The 16732-nt window shown below is 44.0% G+C and overlaps 1 protein-coding gene across 1 annotated transcript in view; it reads right to left on the bottom strand.

The window, feature by feature from the left end:
- GDPD4 (glycerophosphodiester phosphodiesterase domain containing 4) overlaps positions 1 to 16732 on the bottom strand; it is a 691051-nt gene that overhangs the window by 318251 nt on the left and 356068 nt on the right. Inside the window, exon 5 of the mRNA XM_069639989.1 lies at positions 9973 to 10032. Within this exon, the coding sequence (XP_069496090.1) occupies positions 9973 to 10032 (60 nt within the window). The remainder of the gene's footprint in view (positions 1 to 9972; positions 10033 to 16732) is intronic.

Genomic DNA, 16732 nt, shown 5'->3' with positions numbered 1-16732 from the left:
TCATCCACCTAGTGGAAATAATGGCAAACAGGAAGATCACTTAAGAATGAATGAGGATGAAGCTGAAACAGAGTTGTCATTAAGAAAGCCAACACAAATTTCAAGTACCATGTCAGGATAACAAACTGAAGTGGGGGAAACCTGTCACCCAAGAGAAGACAGGGTGCCCAGAACTTTGTGCCTGCATGTTTCAACTGTACCGGGTTGCTAAAAGCAGATCTTTTTCAGCAAAAAGCATCCAACGTCTTGTTTTCCCAATCTGGGGGAAAGGATGAAAACATGGCCGACTTTGAACCCACTGTAGAGGCCTGAAACGCCAGTCTCTCGGGACTGGGGTGCATGTACAGGAAGCCCAGATCCATGGGGTCCAAATTATGCTTTTTGGCAAGGTAACAGTGTAGAGCCATTGTGTATGCCAGTTGCAAGCATGAACCAAACACCTGTGCAGCTAATCCAGAGTTAAAAGGGAGGAAGTGCCTCTATCAGGAGACCCTGGTCAAGCAACTTCAATGAAGTCAAACTACCACTGATTTTAATGGAGCCGACATGGCCAGGGTATCAATGAGTTTAGAAATCGTCTGCTGAATGGAAGTCACATGCAGGGGCATGTATGAAATCCAGCCCAGGGCATGTGCCCAGTTCAATGGCATCTCAAAGGTCAGAAGCCAAATTGGCAAGTACAGTCTCTTAGTGTGAAATTCCTCCTGTTTCCCCACAAGATTGAGGGCCAGGAGAGCCACGAGAGCCACGAGAGCCAGGAGCAGTTAGTGTTCAAGATGCTTCCACGCTCCACCCAGCAAACAATCAGGAGAGTTTACATTGCGAGAAAGATCTGGATTGTTCCTTGGTAAGCAAAGTCCTTCGACCTTGTCATTGGCTATTCTGAGTAAATTGGCTGATGGGGGCCGATGGGGATTGGCGCCCCTGCCCAAATTAAAGTAAAGTGGAAAGAGTAGGAACATACGCCAGGGACAGGGACTGGAGAACATTGCAGCATGCATACCAGTGCTATCTGGAAATGAAAATGCATTCTATAAAACGTTGTGTGCCTATAAAGATGGCAGAGAATTTTTTTTCCACATTCACGTTTGAAGTTTACATGTGTCGTGGAATGAAACAATTGACGTTTATTTTTAAAAAAAAGAACTTCATTTCATCCTGCTTTTGCTAAATACTGCAGAGTAAACGATGAATTGATAGCAAATACCTACATGTGCCCAAAAAAAGACATTACAATTTATAAGATCCAACAATTGTGAAAGGCTACACAATTAGCGGCCAGAAGGAGAACGTTTTTAGACTTAAGCGATTTTGTTAAAAGTGTAGAAGCTGATCTAATATCAGGAGCCAGAGAGTTCCAATGGTCAGGTGCCGGAAGAGCGAAAAACAAGAAACGAGATGAGAAACAGGGGGGGTTGTGTACAGCAAGTCAACTGAACTTGAGAGAAGGGACATATAGCATGATCAGTTTGGAGAGATAAGAAGGGTCAAGTCCATGGGTGCATTTAAAAACAGTGCAAATAAAATGGAATACAAGGCGAAATTCAGAAGAAATCCAAGAAAGGGACTTAAGAAAGGAGGAAATAGAGGTACAGGGAGACAGACAGCATCTCTGGACCGGTGCCTGGCCATCCCATCTAATCCTTTTTTGGCCAAATGCACACACGCATCCTAATCGTACTCCATGACCTCCAACACTCTGGACTTCGGTCCTGCGAGGGCGGTCCCACTAACAGCGCAATGAGACTATAGTAATGATAAAATGGTGCGATAAAAATGTCAAGTGCAATGCAATATAATAAGGTACGAATGGAAGAATTAAAGCTGTGTGGAGTGGGCTAAGACGATCTGATTGCAGTCCAATAGGCAGAACAGTAGTGTAGACGAGAGAGGACCAGAGAGGAAATAAGCAGTTTGGTAGCATGGAAAGAAAGGAAGGCGTGTCCTTTGAGGGGCTATTAAAGGGTTAAAAAAAAGGGCAGGAACAAGCTTTGTTGGAGCTGTGTGTAGCAAAGCCGAGGAGGATTCAAAGCCAATGGCCAGGTTGCGAGGAGTGGCAGTGAAAGAGAGATTAGATGGGGAAGGGAATAGAATGACGGGCAGAAGAGGGGGGATAGTAGAGGCCGGGAAGAAAAGGATCTCAGGTTTTGAAGAGTTTAGATGTAAGAATTGATTATACATGGAAGATGTCATTGTTGAGAGGGAGGCAGAGACAGTATCATGGAGAGGATCCAAGAAAGAAGAGAAAGAGACATAGATTTGGGAATCATCATCAGAGAAGTGAAATGATAGGCCAAACGAGGAGACAAGAGAAGAGAGAAGAGGGCCCAGAATGGAGCCCTGGGGAACACCACGCAATAGAGGGAGAGTGGTAGAACATTTACCAGCCTAAGGGTCGGACTGGTAAACAGTACCAGAAAGACCCATGGAGCAGCGCATTCAAAGAAGTGTGGGGTGCTCGGCCATGTCAAAAGTGTCAGAAAGATCCAGGAACATGCAGAATGATAGCATGTTCAAAGTCAGTCAGGAAAGTAGCAGAGGAGAGAGACATGTTAATAAATGCTGTTAGGAAAGGAAGGCAGGGAGGGTCGCTTTTGGAGATATGAGGGGGACGTGGATCAAGCAGGGGGAGCATTTGGATGAGCAGGAGATAGAAATCCATTTCAGAAATGGAAAGAGGGGCAAAGGCAGTGATGGAGGAGGAGACTGAGGAAAATGGAAACTCAGAGGAGTTGAGTCTAGATGAGAGAGGGGACAATAACTGCATGGTGTTATTAGAAAAGTAGTTAGCAAAGGCAGGGAGGGAGTTGGAAGAAGACAAGGAACAAACAGGAGCGGTTGGTGAAACAATGTGATTAAGGAGCTGAAATGGGCAGCAGGGATTAGGCCATAACTAACAAAGAATCATAAAATGAGTGAAGATCAGAGAAGGAGGCAAGATCAGTTGATGAATTAGATTTCTTCTGTAGGCGTTTGGCGCATCGAAGTGAAGATCAAGGTTTCACAATCAAGTACGGGTCACAGCCGGAGGGGGGGAAATGGCACCCTGCAAGCAGAGTGTCAATCGTAGAGGGGAAACCAGTATGAAAAGCAAGGAGGGCGTAGTTAACAGAGAGAAGGGAATATTCAGAGAGAAGCAGGAACAAAGGGGGTGGGAACGAAAAAAATGTGAAGTACCTAAGGATAAGACAAGTGAAGGTTTGTGGAGTTAATAGATTGGGAGGTTATGGGAACATAAGAAAGAAAAGATAGTAAGATGTGGTCAGAGGAAAGATTGGGAACAGCAGATTTAGACCAAATAGATGGGATGGAAAACGAAGCCCATGGATGAGTCAGAGTGTGAGAAGGGGGGAGATGAGTACTGAAAAAAGATGATAGGATTCAAGAAGTGAGAGAAGGGGAGATGAAGCATGTACATTAAAGAGACGTACGGTGATGAAAAAATAACCAATGGGAGGGTGTCATCATAGAAAGAAGACAGGGTTCAGAAAGAAATGCAATAGGGCTTAGAAAAGGAGACAAGATGAAATTCAAAAGAAGAATACTGGGGAGGGATAAGTTGGGTGAGGATTTAAAGTTTAGAAGGTGTTATAGAGAATACAGGTACTTCTGCCTCTACCTGAGTGGTGAGGTGAGTGAGAGAAATTCAAAAGAGGAGTCGTAGGAGAGTTAGGAGTTACAGTCTCTGTAGAAGAGGTCCATGTTTTAGTGATGCAAAGGAAATGAAGATGAAGACACAAAGGAGGTATAGAGACCCATGCCGAATGTATTGTAGATCAAGCAGCATTGAGAAGACCTATGGCAACGATGGGGCAAGAGGAGTTAGAAGAGATGGAAATTAAGTTATCAAGATTAAGTGAGTGAAAAGGAGTGGGAATTGCTGGAGCAGTGCGTAGAGATGGAGGGAGGCAGAAGAAAGACCAGAGAATAAAGATATAAAGAGGAATAGAGACAGGTGAGAATGTGTAGAAGACCGTGGAAAGATGGAGAAGACACACAAAGCCTGGTAGCGGGAAGGCAGGTTGTGACCGACGGAGCGGTTAGGTAAAGAAAGAGGTGTAAAGGGTAGCATTGTGAGAAACGGTGGAGTCAGAGAGGATGCCGTAGTGTGACCACCTCCACCATCTCAAAGAGGAGCAATCAGGAAGGACCGACTGGAGAAGGTGGGTGGGAGGAGCCACCTGAGACGCACAGCTGATGGCAGAATCAGGCATAGGGGTCCTGGTGTGCAGGGTCCCACCAGAAGCAGCGAACATTTTGGAGGCAAGTTCCTCAGTTCACAATGGAGTGTCCTCTGCTAAGCGCTAGGGTGGGGGGGGCGGACAAATGACCAGGTCACATGACTGGCTGGAGAGGCAGGGTGGGCACCCAAGACCCACAAGCAAATAACCAGGGCAGGCTGAGGGGGTCCAGATTTGTGAGCCCCCATTCTCAGTAGTGAAGGTGCTGGCGGCAAGGCCCTAAATTCACTGGGGAGCGCCCTCTGGTAAGCACTGGGGTTCAGGGGGGCACGTGACAGATTGGAGAGAGGCCAGGTGGGAGGCATACATGGCAACCATCCCGATTTAGGCAGTGGACTCACAATTTTATAGATTTGTAAACCCCCAATGCAATCCTATGGGGAAATAGTTTTCTCCCGTTGTCTGGGGCAACATCTCCCACACAGGTGCTCGAGAATGTTGGCCTGCATGGGGAGAGTCGATTCCCAAATGACTTGTAGAAGCATCAATCTAAGCCTTTCTTGAAACCATAACATATTTATTTCATTTTCGAAAACATACAACATTCATTTCAAAGACATAGAGAAAAGAAACAACATTTGAGCACAATCCGTTATTGCAGCTTTGTGCACATCAACACATAGTATGTGACACGTGAACCAGGGTTAGTAATGTTCCCACATAAGGTGCTTCACAATAAAATGTTGCTTTTAACGAAAACATTGTGTTCATGTGAACATGGAGACTATGGCGCAGCCCCAGCCACTATTTATAGGTGTTTTGTATTAATTAACAATTAAATGTTTGAAAATGTACTTGCACTGCTCTAAGGTGCCGTTTTTGCTCAGTTTGTCTTAACAGTATATTTCAACCAGAATATTTTGTTAGCCCATTATTTTGTTAGCCCAAAAAAAGCTATCAAACTTTGGATTTTGTTTGATTCAGAAAACTAAGCAACAGCTCTTGAACACTTCATTTGTAAATTTGTTAACCAGCAAAAAAAAGTGCAGAAACTCATGAGTCCTTCTTAGTTTTCTGAATCAAACAAAATCCAAAGTTTGATAGCTTTTATTGGGCTAACAAAATATTGTGGTAAGATGGTAGTTCCATAGGCCTGCCAAGTCTCAGAGACCCTTAATCCTATGGTAGTTACAAGACAAATGTGAAACAAAAGAAAACACACACAGAGCTGGACATCTCTTTTACATGGGAAAAAAGCCAAGGGATTCTACCTCCATTGACTGCAGGAACAAAGTATGTCAGGAATTCAGTCTGGCAAGGCCCCTTTATCTGAAAGGCCATAAATTGAGCATGTGTCTGTTTTAGTTTCCAAACATTGAGAGGCAGTGTCCCTGCTGAGAAGTTACATTTCAAGCAAATGTTTTGCAGTGTGTAATGTGTCAAAATGATTCAAGGAATTATTTGCATGGAAAATAGGGTACTTGCGTCGATTTATGGCATCGAATGTGCAGTACTTTTCCTGAACTTGTGTGGAGTTCGCACAGGCTCGGCACATCTCTGCGAGCCGTCGAGGGCCTTGCACGAGACTCCATTCAGAGCATGGGCGTGGCTTGCACAGAGCACTGGGAAGGGGGAGGAACACTAGAAATGGGGAAGAATTTATTCAAAAGTGGACGTTCCAAGGGACGGTCTGCAGGCAGTCCCTTGCATGCCCACAATTGCATGGCACGAGACGTATTTATGGATTCGATCACGCAACCGCTCGGCTGTGAAATGGCCATGCAAGTCCTTCATATTATCTGCCACCCGAAGGCAGGTGTAAGTACACTTGCGCATAGGATTCGCAGTGGGCAGGTGGGTTTGCATGTCGGATTTCAGGGTGCGTGTAAGCAACCAGGGTTCCGATCCAACTTAGGGGTGCACGTATGCAGTGTAGCGGGGTGCAGGAACAGTTTATGGGGGTTTGCATTCATATTTTTTGAGATTTCAACCGAGTTACGATTTTTCATACGCATGTTGTCAGGGTGCCGGATACTGTTACAGGGGACCCTGCGCAGGCCCCCCGAGATGCAGGCCCGCTTGTGGGGGACCCCAGGCACTATTTGAAGGGTGCATATATTCGCGGCCAGGGGAGCATGCAAACGTAGCTGTCCTGACTGTTTTTGCTTTGTGTGGGGGCATGTCTGAGGCGTTCCGGGCACAACTTGCGAATACGGTTACTTTTCAAAGTAAATTCCGTGAATACACTGAGCGTGTATTTTTAAATTTCAGCACAGGCTCGCGCAGTGTCCTTCCCGGCGCGTGGCCCCTGCGGTATTTCTGCACACATTTCCATGAATCGGGCCCACAGGGTCTAATGAGTGGAACCCGGCATAAAAAAAAACAGTAATCCAGTTGTAGATGAAGTTGATGATATGATGGGCACAGGGATCAGAATACATTAGTTGGGTTCAGAGTATCAGCACTTTCATGTTGTGGGATGTAGAATTGCCACGCAACAAAAGTTAAAGACATTGGGTGCATACCTGGATCAAACCATGAATAGGCGAGCACAAGTGAATAGTTTGCTATCAGCATATCATATCAAACTATTGACACAGATACGGCCGTATCTCTCTAAAAAAAGCTGTGTTACCTTGGCCAGGACCATTATTAACGCATAAATGTACTGCTGTAGTAGCCTTCTGTGGGCATTAGTAGGAGGGACTCTCAAATTTCCGACTACGCCTCCTCAGAGGTACTCTGCCTTTCCTCTCCTTCCCCCAGAAGCTCATGGTATCCCAAGCTCTGGTCATTTCTAGCTTGGACTATTGTAACAGCCTCTTTCTAAATCTACCTGCCTCTACTCTCCACCCTCTACAACTGGTCTCGGGAGGAAAGCTCATGGGCAACGTGCTCGTCTTCAAAGCAAGACGACACGGAGCAACATGGGTTCGATCCCCGGGTCCGCGCTTAGAAACCTCTGGGTATTAGGCGCGTTAGAAATAACCAATCATATAACTAATCCAGAACAGGACTGCGAGACTCAAGCCCTGGGATCGTATCTCTCCAGCTCTGAAATCTCTCCACTGGCTCCCAGTGGATGCAAGGATTAAATTCAAAACCCTCTGCATTGTCCACAAGGCTTTCTGGGGCCTGGGTCCAAAATACCTCAGATATCCCGCCGCAAATACCTCCCCTCTCGAGCTCTTTGCTCCTCTACCTCCAGCTCCCTCAGGGTGAGTCGTTTTTCAAAGAAACAAGCTGGGGGCAGATCTCTGTCTTTGGCTGGGGCCTCCCTCTGGAACAGCCTCGCTGCCACTCTAAAACTTGAGGAGAACCATCTCCGGTTCCGGAAGCACCTCAAGACCTTCCTCTTTTCTTCTGCCTTTGTTCCCCCTGCCCCCTGCTGATATGTTCTCTTTTGGCACCATGCACCTGGCCACCCTCTGTCCTTCGGGCCCAGGTACCTGCTCACCCTGCTACCCTCCCGCACTGCCTCTGGGGTATGTATCTATCTGTACCCATACAGCCCCCCCTTTTTCTTCCTGCACTTATAAGACCTACCCTGTCTGCTGCCTTAAACCTAGCACTTGCAAATTGCTGGCTGCATTACCACTGTTTGTTGCCTTTATTATTTATTTATTGGTATTTATCTGTTTTTCCTTTGCTTTGCACTTTCCACTTCTCCCCCCTCCCATGCACTTTTCCCCTCCCCCCTCCCCCATGCACTGGTGCGTTCTCAATGTCACTGGGCCTAGTAAGATTGCTGTTTTGTTCTCCCCTGTTCCCCTCCCCTGCCTTGTCGCGCTCTGAAACACTTGTGTACGAGCGCGATAGAAATAAAATATCAATCAATCAAGGCTACAGGTGAGTCAGAACAGCGCTGTGAAAGCAGAAGAAGGTTTGAAAAGAAGAGAACACATCTACGATGCTAGAAAAAAGCTACACTGGCTACGTATTGAAGCTAGAATAGCACATCACCTGTTGACCATAACGCATACATGTCTGGTGGGGACTATCCCAGAGTATTTGGCAGAAAATCTTTTGAGAAAACCTGTACAGAGATCACTAAGATCTAATGATGCGTAGTCAATGGTGTTGCCAAGGACTAAACCGACCATGGACAGTAAAGGTGCCTTCTTTGCAGCCGCTCTTAATGCTCCTGGACCTCAGAGGTATTAAATTATGGGAAACGTTCAACTGAAATTAAAAATGTATTTGTTCAGGTAGGGCAGGGCCCTGCTGATGGTCTGGTAGCTTGAGTGTGTGTTAGTTGAATTGGTGTGCATAATTATGCTGTGTGTTAATAATAAAAATGATAATAGTTTGAGATCCTGTTAGGAGCAGCACGCCCTTTTGCCACTGGCCCTTTTGGTGCGTGATATAAATAAATTAACATAACATAACGTAGACAAATTCCAAAATGTTAAATTCAAAGGCACATAAGTTAAGAAGGAAAAGCATATGCTTTTTCACACCTTCCCTGCGCAGTAAGGTTTTTTACACATATAGTGGTTGGCATTTTGTAATGTTATAAGCAGACATTTTTTCCAATTACAATGTGTATGAGCATCTTTCTGGCAGTCACAGTCAAAGTATTGCTTGTAGTGATTGTAATGTCCCACCAGACTAAGAAAAACACGGTGCACCCGTGTGTGGGGACACACCTATGTTCAGAGGTTGCTGCATGTTTCTGCAGTCTCCATACAGTGCTAGGGTGGTAAATAGGTTCACCTGAGTTGCTTAGGCCTACCTATATGCATATGGTGAAACTAATACAGAAATATTCCCTAAACCTCCAAGGTGCTATGTCCAAATGTATCCTACTTGTGCCTCATATTTGACTGTGTCTTAGTATACTCACATACAAAGTGGCAAATACAAAAATACTTTACCACTGGTGAAATTTCCACTGTTTGCTGGGCATGCCTCTGATTTAATGATAGGTTCCAATCATTTCTTCTCACCCATCCAAAATGACCATATGTTATGCCTGTGGCCTTACCCATTCGGGGATTCAAACAGTGTCTAAAAGCTGTATGTGAGAGGTAATAATGGCAGGTCATATTTGGGTTTTTTCAACGTGCATGTCTTGAAGGTCTCAGGCTCAGAGTAGGCCATAGTGTGACATAAACCTTGTGTCTATGTTCAGACCAGAATTTTTTAGGTTGAGATTCCAGGTCTCAGGAGGATAGCTCAGGGGCAACGCACTAACCTTGGAAGCAAGACGTTGCACAGGTTTGATGCCCGGGTCCACGCTTAGAAACCTCTGGGTATTAAGCACGTTATAAATCACCAATTATAAGCACTTTAGCTCCCATGTTCTTCTTGGTGTGGTATTCGAGAGGTCACGTTTCAGTACCATCACTGACAGGTCACGCAGCGTGTGAAATTCTCCAGCACAAGCTTTAGCTTGCTGTATATATGTGCAAGCTAGCCACTTAGTTGCACTGTTTTTCTCCCTCTGTAATAACTATACTGAACATTATACTTTAATGAGAAAACCAAGTTATACATTATACATTTTATGATCTTTAAGTAGCAAAGTGAATTTACATCTGTAAAGTGTGCACAGAAAACAAGTACTGTTTATATTTCAATTTTTGCTATAAAGAAATGGAAAAGAAACTTTGTTTCCATAATTAAAACATGTTCAGACGTTTTATACTGCTATGAATGGCAGAAAAGCGAACAGTAAAAGTTTACATCAGGGCACTTATCTTCAGCTTTGGCTTTGTGGCACCCACAGGGTCTGATACTGGTCATCAAGTAAAATAAACCTGCTGATGACACAAATCAAACGTCTTACCTTGTGACTCCAGTGTAGATACAACCGCTGGCCTTCGGAAAGCAAGCATACTGCCAGAATCTGCAAGGCAACGTAAGGAAGAGTATTGAGAAACAGCCTGTCACACATTATGATGGCAACACCATTCTGGCAAGGGACTAAGCGGTGAAAACGGGTATTACCCAAATTGACCTTTTACAATCGACCTTTTGTCCTAATTGACCTAATTATAGTGGTCCTAATTGACCTTCTGCACAATATTATTTTAGTTATTTTATATATGTATTGGGTTGGTTTTGGATTATAAATAATATAAGGGAATTGGGTGGGAGGTTTCAGGGGGTTTGCGGGGGTTTCCCTAATGTCCTAATTGACCTAAATTAGGTCAATTCTCTAGAGGTCAATTCTCTAGAGGTGAATTGTGAAACAGTCAATTAGTATACAACCGTGAAAACGTGCTGCATTCCAACAGTCGCCCATACCATAGACTGTGCACGTGCCCCTAACACAGAGGGACGCATGGCACGTTAAGGACAAGTTAAATACAATCCTAGTTTTATTTTCTTCTGTTGTCAAGTACATATAACGGAGAACCCAATCCAATGACAGCCTTTCTGTTTGGCACAGATGTTCTCCCTGTCGCCTTCAGAGGAGACCTCACAGTCATGCCTGCTGGATGGAGAGCTCTTCCGCCCGCCACATGGTCTGGAAGGCTATAATTAGCATCCTCTCACCACTATGATTAGAAGAGCTGCCTCCGATTCATTCTTGGCAAGAACATGCCTCAGGATGTGCCTCACTTGCCAGGCCACTGATATGCCAGTGCTACAAACCTGTGTTCAACACGGTCATGTTATGTTTCATTTTCATTTCATTTACTTGTGCTTATATAGCGCTTATAACGAAAGCGCTGAAGAGAGTAGACAGAACACAGCAGTCAGTTAACAGTACATTGGATGAGTACAATGGTGGCATGCGTTAAGGAGAGCAAAGGAAGTGAGATTTCAGGTCAACATGGAATGAAGGGTACAGCGAGAGAGAACAAATAGAAAGAGACAGGCAATTCCAATGTTTGGGAGCTAAGCGGGAAAAGGAGCGGCAACGTGATTGGGCATATGAAGGTCGGGGGACAGAGATGCTATGTTATTGGATGTTATCCCACATGCCGCTGCTCTTTGGGTGCTCTAGGACCCGCAAGCAATTTGGTTTGGGGTTGGTTGGAAGGGCAAGAGGAAACAAGGCAAGCTTGCTTTCCTGTGGTCTTCATGCAGTCAGGTCAGTAGTTCCATTGCACTGAGTACAACTTTGCAGGTAGGTTGCAAGGGGATTTGTGTCGAGGATATATGTATCCATAAGGGGGCCACGTGTGCCCTAGTGCGAGCATGAGTGTCATGGCGGACCATGCTGCCCAGGCTAGTGAGAGAGAAGTTTCATGGTGTTTTGTAGTGGCTTAGTCGATGCGCATGGTGTATAGTGGAATAAAGGAATTTAAGCGGGCTGGTGAGAAACACAGGCAATCGGGACATCAACGAGCGCTCAAAGACTAATAACCGGTATCAATGATATCATAAAATCATCCCCACACACACCTTTCCAACAGAGGAGTACTCCTCATTACATGTTGCTTTCTTACAGTACCCCCACATTCCTCCAGGCAGCATCAGAGTGTGTGCACCTGGAACCCAGCGCACAAATAAAAAAAGGTTTGCAGAAGTTGGTCTTGGATTGTAAATTATTGCATAGCCTTGACGCAGATTAGGCAAAAAAGAACATTGCAGCTGGTTAGATATGCAAAAGACTTTCCCTTCCTCCATCCACGATGACCACACAATGGCCTACAAATCCCCCTGCACAGGATAGAGCCATTGGATTATGCAGTCTTGACACAAGTGCTGGTTTGAAGTGAAGCCATTTTTTAATTCAAAAGAATTTAACAATAGGTCCCTTCCACAAACAAGAGTTCGGTTTCCCTTCCTTCATGAGCTTTGCAAGAAGGACCACTGCATTTTTGGTGCAAAATGGAGAGAGTACCTGGGCATCTGATAGCCGTGCCAGGCAAAGGCCTAATACTTACACACAATCCAAAACTTCTGGCTTTGCCAATGTTTGTTTTTAAAAGGACTTCAGTGAGGATACGCAGAGTGCTTATACACCCAGTGGCTGAGGACATTTTTATTACACCAGGAGTACTTGTACAGCTCCAATGAAGTAATTAACTCTGAGAACACTGCTTTGAAAAACACTGGCAGGCACTTCCAGTGCAAGGTTTGTTGGTAAGTGTAGTAAAGCTGCAACGCCGTTGGATGGTGGAATAATAAAGCTTTTATTATTAGAAAGTATAATCCTTAAGACCCCCAGCACACCCTTCACCAACACCCTGGCAGCCAACTGATTTCTCTTCTAAGAAAAAACATTCCAGTGCTACCCAAACATTCTGTATGACATGGTGGGGATGGCATTCTAGCTTGCCATTCCACACTCTATCACCGTCACTATACAAAACATCTCCTTCCGTTGACAATAGTTCAACTTCAATATTCATACAATAACTGAATAAAAAATGACTATTTACATGTCACATATTGGCAATTTTGGGCTGATAGCGAAATAGTTTCTTATAACAATAAAAAAAATACATACTGGTGGACAATGCATGAGCTCAAGTCCTAGGCGAAGCAATATTTTAATTACTCAGAAACAGCACATGTTGAAGTAGGAACACATACAATGTGATCTTGTATAATCATCCTGCATCTGCACAAATGTCATCACAGCTACCCTCCTCAGATTCCATACCTTGCCCGCATCCACACGTACAGCTCCCTTCAACTCTTGCCTTATTTGGACTGGGTCCCCATACAACAAATCCCCTTTCTTTTTCACAATTCCCTTCTTTATTCTCACCCAATCTCGTACCTTCACTGGCACATCTCTCCTTCCAGACTTTGCATTTATTCTTTTCACATACTCTTCGTTCCTGGCATCCATACGAGCTTTCACATCTCGTACCACATGATCAACCTCACAAGCCCTTCCCATCCACGGAGGCACCACCTTAGTATTAGGTTTCCTCCATCTCATGAGTTCAAATGGACTTATTCAAGTGCTGGCATGGGGAGATAAATGTAACATGTACAATATATCCCTAACCGCAGTTTTCCTGTCCCTTCCACAAACTTTTGCAATCCTCACCGCCTCCATTATCGATCTATTCACTCTCTCAACCATACCATTCGTTTGTGGATGGTAGAAAGCAGTCTTATGTTTCACCCCACTCAAATTCAAATATTCCTGGAAATCCCCACTCACAAACTGCTTCCTGTTATCTGTTTGAATAGAATCCGGGACTCCATCTCTCTCGAATATCCCTTGCAAAAAGCCAATCACATTCTGGGATGAAATATCTGTCACAACCTTACATTCTTTCCATCTGGAAAACAGATCCACTAGCACCAACATAAAACTTCCAAGTCCTCGCCCCATTTCCACTAGGCCTAAAATATCCAAACCCAATTAACTCCGGTTTATTGACTTTCACCATGGGCTGTCCTTTTGCTATTGCATTCTTTACTGACGTCTCACATTCAATACATCCACCAATCATTCTCTCCACATCCCAATCGAATCCTGGCCACCAATAATCACTTCTTAACACACACATGGACTTCAATATACCTATGTGACCCTCATGAGCCACCTCCACCAATCTCCTCCTCAGGACCGTTGGCACTACCACCCTATCATATTTATATAGGAGATCACCTTCAATCCTCAATTCCATTCTCATCTCCCACAAAGCTCTCTCATCTCCAATTAACAAACCCTTCTCCGGCCATCCTCCATTTACAAATTGCATTGTCCTCACAAAAATGTCATCTTCTCTCAGGGCATTTAACCATCTTCCTTGGTAATTATTCCTTCATAATTCACAAATACAGCATCCGTGATGACTTCATCCCTCTTCACACCATCCTCATGTTCATTAACAACTAATCTAGAAACATGGTCAGCGAAAACATTATTTCTCCCGGATACCACCTCCATACAAAAGTTGTGTCCCTGCATTCTCACAACCCAGCATGCAACTCTCCTCAAAACTTTTTCCAAACTGTTCCTTTCAAATATATCTATGAAAGGCTTATGATCGGTTGTGATCACAAATTCAGATCCCCACACAAACTTTTTGAGTTGTTATACTGCCCGGTGGCAGGACAGCATCTCCTTCTCCACCACTGAATTGTTTCATTCAGACACTCTTAACATTCTTGATGCATGGGTGACCAGCAACTCTTCATCGTTTTCTCCTATCTGTGACAACACTGCCCCAATACCAAAATCACTGGCATCCACCGATATTACACTTTTTCTCTGTGTGTCAATCATAGCAAGGGGATTCGCCATATCTATCTCTTGCTTTATCATCTGGAAATATTTCTCACATTCCACGCTCCACTTGAACTCAACACCTTTCCGCAACAAACCTCTCATCTTCACCACCTTATCAGCAAACCCACCAACACATTTCTGGTAGAATTCTACCATACCTAGGAATGATCTTAAATCCCCCTTTCCTTTTGGAGATTTCACTTTCTTAATCCCATCCACCATATTGTTCTTTGGTTTTAAACCTTCACCCAAAATCTCGTGGCCCAGATATCCTATGGCCTCCTTCCTGAACAAACACCTTTTTGCCCTCAGGATTACTCCCCTCTGACCCAAAATCTTCACTAACTCCTGAGATGTATATCATGACTTTCTTGATCATTACCACATACCAGTATGTTGTCCTGAACGCAATATACACCAGGGAGGCCTCTCAGCAACTTGTCCATTACTTTTTGGAAAACTGAAGAGGTCGACACTAGCCTGTTAAGTGAGTCCAATCAAGCACTCCCACTAAGTCAGTGCCTTGTCCGGGATTGCTCAAGGAAAGCCCTTATTTATATATTTTTATGACAAGTTATACTCTGGATGATAAACCCTTATATAACACCCCTGTCTATGAATCCCCCTGATCTCACTGAGCCAAGAAGTAGGTTTGTTTTTCAATTTAACTGATTTATTGGAAAAATTAAACAATATATATATCACACTTTTATAATAAATTAATATTTGATATCACACTTATGAATATAATGTTGATCAACAATAGATAATATGACACTAGCACACTTCTTTACAATCAATTAGGAGTTAGTATAGGAAGGATAAGGTAGCAGAAAATACTTTTATGGTTTCAAGGAAAAGCAATGAGTGAAAAATGCAGCACAGAAATAAACTTGATATGATTTCAACAAAAGATAATATGATCACTTTTTCTTTGACAATTCCCTCCCCCCCATGCAAGATAAGGAGATGGAAGGAGAGCACACAATTCTCAGGAATACAAAATGCAATACCAATTTCCAGTTCCCCCCAGCGAGCTTAGAGGAAAACAGGTATGATTTTAAAGCAGGCAAGATCCTTTTAAATGTGGTGGCAATGAAGTGAGAAATATGCTGAAAATGCTTTTAATTCCCTCTAGAGGTTCAGGGTGAGTGAGAGATACTTTAAATCAGTTCAGGTCAGCCCTACCAATGATTCAGGGATGGTTATCAGGTGGAAAACGGGATTCAGTAATGGAAGCAAAAGACAGATATTTTTACACGTGGTTGAAATGAAGCAAACTGTCAATTCGCGGCACTTTTCTCCGAATGCGTCGATCGCGATTACGGAAATTTAAGGAGTAGTAAGTCGGTTCTAGGCTTGTTGGAAAGCTTAGAATCTTAGCTTTGAAATGAAAGTTAAACCACGTTCCTAGCACCTACGATTCCAAAGATACGGACGATTTTACGAAGGTAGTTTTTCAGAAATGAAATAATGATTCAAAATGGCAAAATTACACTTTTACAGGTTTAAAATCGGAGAAGGGACACACGATTCTATGATGCAGTTCTGGACAGGTTAAAATGGTTTGGATCAGATTATTTTAGACTAACAGATTGGTTTTGCACATTCTGGCTGAGTACTCACACTATGAATTTGAAATAGCCCGTCAGGGTCCGGTCAGCAGGTTTGGACTGGGCTCTGGGCGGATTCTGGTACTGGTTCTCTGGTTCTGGTCTGGTCTGTGGTTCTGCTGTCGGCACTTCACAGCGGTCTGGTCTGTGGTTCTGCTGGTCTGGATCAAGTGGATTCTGGATACAGCACTGCTTTCTGGGTCTGCTACTGGTTCTGGCAAAAGTTCTTGGCAAAGAATCCAACAGCTCACCCGGCTGTAGAATAGTTTGGTTGGATGGCTGGATTCTGAAGGCCTGCTGAGAAGAGTTCTCAGCTTGTGGGTTAGGCCTTTGCTTTAAGTTCTGTAGTCTATCTGGAGTCTAAGTTCTGGATGTTCCTTTTAGATGTTGTGTGGTCCGGCAAAATGCTCCGCAAGAAAATGGACAATGAATGTCTTGCCTGTCCAAGCAGTCTCTTTTTATGTGTTTTGAAAGTCGGTGGGTCGGCTCATTCTGCATGCCCAACCCTCTCATGATTTGATAGGTCAAGGATTCTCTGTGACCTGATTTGAGAAGGGATAGTGTATCAGAGTGAGTCAGAGTCTTACAGTCTATTGAAGAAACGCCCCTTTGCTTCTACTTAGAAAATGAATTTTTCATAACTAACAGGTTTCCCAGATACACACGTCGTTGAAATTACATACACATTTCACAGATTAATTTAAGATACAATCTCGTCCAACTCTGATCCCCCTCAGAGCCTGGGTTCACAAATGGCAACATTTTGTGCTTTTTAGTGAATT

The sequence above is a fragment of the Ambystoma mexicanum genome, chromosome 7q, assembly GCF_040938575.1.
Source record: "Ambystoma mexicanum isolate Mex_15411 chromosome 7q, UKY_AmexF1_1, whole genome shotgun sequence".
In the NCBI taxonomy this organism is placed as follows: domain Eukaryota; kingdom Metazoa; phylum Chordata; class Amphibia; order Caudata; family Ambystomatidae; genus Ambystoma; species Ambystoma mexicanum.
The sequence above is the reverse complement of the archived record's forward strand: the minus strand, read 5'-3'. Positions and strand labels throughout refer to the sequence as shown.